This window comes from Vitis vinifera, chromosome 19, assembly GCF_030704535.1.
Source record: "Vitis vinifera cultivar Pinot Noir 40024 chromosome 19, ASM3070453v1".
Classification (NCBI taxonomy): domain Eukaryota; kingdom Viridiplantae; phylum Streptophyta; class Magnoliopsida; order Vitales; family Vitaceae; genus Vitis; species Vitis vinifera.
In genome coordinates, this window is record NC_081823.1 from 19,945,536 (window position 1) to 19,950,515 (window position 4,980).

At 32.7% G+C, this 4,980-nt stretch overlaps 1 protein-coding gene across 3 annotated transcripts; it reads right to left on the bottom strand.

Annotated features, from left to right (window-relative positions):
- Positions 1-815: 815 nt before the first annotated feature.
- Positions 816-3,916, bottom strand: LOC104877721 (F-box/LRR-repeat protein At3g59190). 3 transcript variants are annotated; one of them, XM_019216910.2, is made up of 5 exons: positions 3,844-3,916; positions 2,611-2,993; positions 1,925-2,286; positions 1,395-1,544; positions 816-1,311 (listed from the first exon to the last, which is right to left on the bottom strand). In XM_019216910.2, exons 2-5 carry the CDS (start codon positions 2,957-2,959, stop codon positions 1,009-1,011), a joined length of 1,164 nt encoding a protein of 387 aa, XP_019072455.1. In that variant the 5' UTR covers positions 2,960-2,993; positions 3,844-3,916; the 3' UTR covers positions 816-1,008. The 3 variants fall into 3 exon arrangements, with proteins under 3 accessions (XP_019072455.1, XP_010644814.1, XP_059591445.1); XM_010646512.3 differs by having other exon boundaries at positions 1,925-2,993; XM_059735462.1 differs by lacking the exons at positions 1,395-1,544; positions 3,844-3,916 and having other exon boundaries at positions 1,925-2,992.
- Between the last annotated feature and the right edge of the window lie 1,064 nt (positions 3,917-4,980).

Consider the following 4,980-nt stretch of genomic DNA (forward strand, 5'->3'; position numbering starts at 1 on the left):
CATTATGAATGAGACTTGTCCAATCATTTGTAAGTTAGTTAAAGTGGTATGGAATAATAGGATTATATGTAGATGTACCAGGTTTAGTTTTGGTTATAGTACCAATTCGACATGTATTGAAAATACGATTAATTAGGTCACACGATGTGTACCAACTCCGATTTCATTATTTTGTATTTTGGTTTCATTCTTACTACTTTATATCTTATCCTGTCTCGTTAAATTGAACTAAAAAGTTAATTTTATATAAAATAACAAAATCTAGGATATTACACCCATTAAAATAATACTATCAATTCGAGTGGTACTATTAATTCCACTCTATTTTAAGAACGAAAAAAAGTAAAAATAAAAGTAATTAGTACGATTGAACAACACTTCAAAAATATTTGTACTAAAAATAAAAATGAGTATGATGTTTTTTTAATTATAATTAAATTATAAATCTATTCCCTGCAGCTTGTTTGAGCAAAACATGATGTGTCTGCTTCAAAACTATGGAAAGTGTAGGGGCCATTATTAAAAGTTGCATCTAAACACTCATTAAAAAGTTGTATTTTAACCTTGTTTTGAAAAAATCTCTGAACAAAGACATAAAATCAAGCTTGTAATTGGAGTATGAATGAACTCTGACCAAGATATGCTATCCTTCCATGCAGAGATTCCTAGTACACACATTTGGTAGTAATGAGTGAAAGAGGAGGAATGGTTTGATTTGCATTACCCCATTCGCCTTGCTCATCTTCTTTCATCCAACACTACACTTGACACCCTTAGATACATCCATGCCATTTCCCAAACACAACACAAAACTGTAAAATAATGAAGCGTGAAGTTGTTTAATTTTCAAAACATTAAGCTCATGTACACCCTGACAAAACATTATACATATATCATAATATGCTACATCTAATCCACCTATATTTAGTAAAGTGGTCGAGCCTTTTTTTTCACAATACACATAAAAGTTGAATGCATAGAACAGGTTTGGTGTAAAATGATAAACGGTCAAGAAAACATACGAATGCCTCCACAATGGCAAAAAACACTAAATTCACAACTCATGGAGGCCCTTGTAAACCCTGATAGCTTTTTACAAACACAAAATTCTTGCCCATCACGCCAATCTCGACAATCTATGCTCATCTTCTTCAAAACTCTCGCATTCTTCAGCAGGAACTCTATTGCTCCAAGCTCATAATCTAACCCATCAAATTTCTTAATTTCAACTTCATTGAGGTGCAATTCCACACAGGTAGGCACTTGAAGTGGCAGAGTCCACTCTTCAATTTCACATTCGTCCTTGTTAACCTAATGACAGAGAAACCCATAAGATCAAAAATTGCAACAAGCAAAGCTAGCCAAAATCAATCATCTGTTACATCTGCACGCACATTTTCAAGGATAAGAATTTCTAAATTAGGTGACGTGTCAAGAAACTCTTTCAGAAACTCCAAGCCATAGCCGTAATCAACTTCAAGCTCTAAACGAGTCACACTATGAAATGCAGGGAGCTCATAACCACAAAACATACCACTGAGAGACTGCATGGAGAGAATATACAATGTTATAATTCTTCCAGTAAAGTATTCTAACATAGTAAAATAATCTGACTCATTAAAACCTTAGCCTACCTATTTAATGTTGGATACAATAGCCTGTTTTTGTTTTTTTTTTGCCCATTCCAGTCCATACAACACCATAGCTACTCCCTAAGAAAATATCTAAACTTTTTGAATTTGTGTTGACAAGGATTTGATTATGTTTTTACCCTAGTTTTCAGTTTAACATAAGCATCCTTCAATCACTGGGCTTAATCCACAATATAGAAGTGAAGACATTAACACGGATAAGAAAAATCTTCTATCACAAAGTATTCCTACAAAGAAGGTTAAGGAATAATTAATAGGTAAAGAAAACTTACATGCAAAGTCTCACCAGATAATGATAGATGTTTAACATTTGAGATCCCTCTAAGGAGCTCATATATACGGCCACGATACAGAATTTGGTCATCAATTCCTCTAATAGTGGGACCAACATTAACATATGCTTTAACCAAGGAAGATAGGTTGCTCATCAAATAGTCCTCTGAAACAAAATCTGTGATACTAAGGTACTCAAGATTTGGGGCATCAACCACAAGTTTGTACTTCTGATCTTCTGGTTCATCCTCAGCTTCATCTTCTGATTCATCTTCTGGTCCAACTTGTGGTACAACTAATAGTTCATTATCTAGTTCATCAACTAGCTCATCTTCTCGTTCAGCTATACATGCTAATCCATCTACAGAAAAATATATTGCCAAACTTTTCAATGTGGGTGCAGAGACATTAAAAACCCATTGTTCATCCAATCTCCATCTTTCTATAACCAATTCTTCCAAGACAGGACAGCTAGATAAGAGCTTCTGAGCTGAGTCATCAGTTGAAAATTCAACTGATCTAAGATGGAGAACTTTGAGACTTGGAAACCAAATCAAACTTGGAATATCAAGAAAAATTGAAAAAGACAGTTTCAGAACAACTAGAGTTTTACAGAAGAAGAATTTAGGAGGCAATTCAATAGGATATTCCGTATCAAAATAGAGATCAAGCTCCTGGACATTACGCTCAAGTGCTGTGCAGATCCAGGAATTAACAGCAGAGTCCAACTCATGGTCACTGCATTTGAGACGAAACTTTCTAATACATGAGATACTGCCATGAAGCAATACTTTATCCACAAAATTCTTAAAGCATATGCTTCTTTCAGAATCCCCAATGGGCTTGTCTCGATCCAGCAGTAAATCATCATCAAAGTCAAGGTTAGGGATGGAAGCCCAAAGGTACCTCCATCTTTTTGAGAGGACACTAGTTCCCACAGCAAATTTGGTGGGAAGAAATGAAATGATGTGACAAAGAACTGCATCTGGCAGATTGCTTATCCTATCTCTGCTTTTTCCATAAGTTGAATCCATTACTTCTATAAGGCTATAGTTCCAAGGATATTTCCTGGTTATTAAACAAAGCCAAGTCACGATACAATTAGGAAAAAAAGCAATGAATTATGTAAAAGATAATTTCACCATACACTGTTTGGTGCAACTTTCTGAAATTACTTTTTAATACAAGATGGTTAATGCTAAGCAAACATCTCATTGAAAGGACCAGGTAAGATGAATCCCATTTGGTGACAAAAATGATCAATAGCAGAAAAGGAAGATGATGTCAAAAGAAAAAAAAGTCTAGTGAGAGTTCTTGAAAATTGATTTTGAAAAACACTGAAGACAATTCAATTTCAGATAATATCAAATTATTTTTCTCTTAATTTTGCAGAATCTGGGCCATTAACAATAGAAAATCCTTACAAGAATAGCAACATTTAAGCAGTTTTTTCTGTTATTCCTAAGATGAGATGAGACGGGATGTCGGAAAATCCTAACAAGAAGGTGTATGAGGCTCCCTTTCAATCTCAAAAACAGTGAAAAGGAGAAAAATTGAAACCCAAAAAAATAAATCCAATAAATTTTTTTCTCAATTCTCACTTTTCTAAAACATAAATGGGAGTTCCAAAATGTATAAAATTCCTCCAAATTTGCATTATATTTTCTTTTCCATCCCAGCCAAACAGCATAAACTGATGTTCCTTCCAAGGTTTTTCATTTTTGTGATTGTTTCTGATATATCTAACAAAACCCAAATGTCCTACAGGTGATACTGAGAAAACAATAAACCCTAGTCATTCTGGTTCTTTGAAGGAAATAGAATATTTTCTTTTCTTCCACAGAGTCATTCTGAGCAACCAAACAAGAGGACAAAAATAAAACCAAGTCGCAAAATGAACCAAGTAAAGAAAACTAACCCGCAACGAGGGACTCTGAAGGCCGAGATGAAGAAGAGGGGTATTGGTTTCCTTTTGATAGCTACAAAAAGGATAGAAAATAAATATTATTTTACTTTCATATGTCTCATTTGCGACATTTATATTTTTAATAATTTTTAATCATGCTCTTCCTTTTTTTTCCTTTTTTTTTTCTTATTTTTTTTCCTTTTAAAGGATAGAAAATTTGAAATCCTCCAACATGCCTAGACAAGAATTTGGCTTTTTTTTAGCAATTATAAATACATTCGCATTATAAATTTAAAAAAAATGAGCCCATAAATATTTTCTTTTTAAATAAAAAAAATTGAATCCAAAGTACCATAGATAATTCAAATTGAAATTATTGGTTCTATAACATTAAAATAATTATTTTTATAACATATTTATTACACTAGTAAAATAAGATGTGCTCATTATAAATGATAATAAATATTCTCAAATCGTTCAAGATAAAACTTAAAGTCTGGTATTGATTTTAAAAAACATTTCTAACATTTTTAACATTTAAAATTTTTTATCATTCAAGTGTTAAAAATAATAAAAACGTTTTCTACAATCACTACCAAACACTCTTAACAAACTTATATTTATTGCAATGTGTTTTAGTTGATAAATTAGTATGTTTTATCTTTATTAGATTGGTAAGTTTATTTTCTGTATTTAAGTTCAAAATATTATGATTAAAATCAGATTGTAACTACTTCAACCATATGATATAAATATTATATAACCTCTCCTTGATAATCAAGAGAGGCTTTTCAACATTTCAGAATTCTTCTTTTCTTGACATGGTATTAGAGCTATCTCTGACTAAGGTCAAATGTCTTCTACTAAAGAGTCATCTTCAATCTCCTCCCTTACAACACCCTCATTATTTCACAATACCTTGAACCACCCATCCCTATCAAACTTGACCCAAGTAACTATCTTCTCTGGAAATCACATATCATACCTGCCATCAAAGGTCATAATCTTGGTGGTTTTCTCTTTGGGACATTGCCTTGCCCTCCCAAATATCAAGAAGAATCAACCCTGATTCTTCTTTTGTGTTGGTTATTAGCCTCTATCTTTGAATCAAACCTCTCATGCAGTTTGGACCACCCTTGAAACTTTATT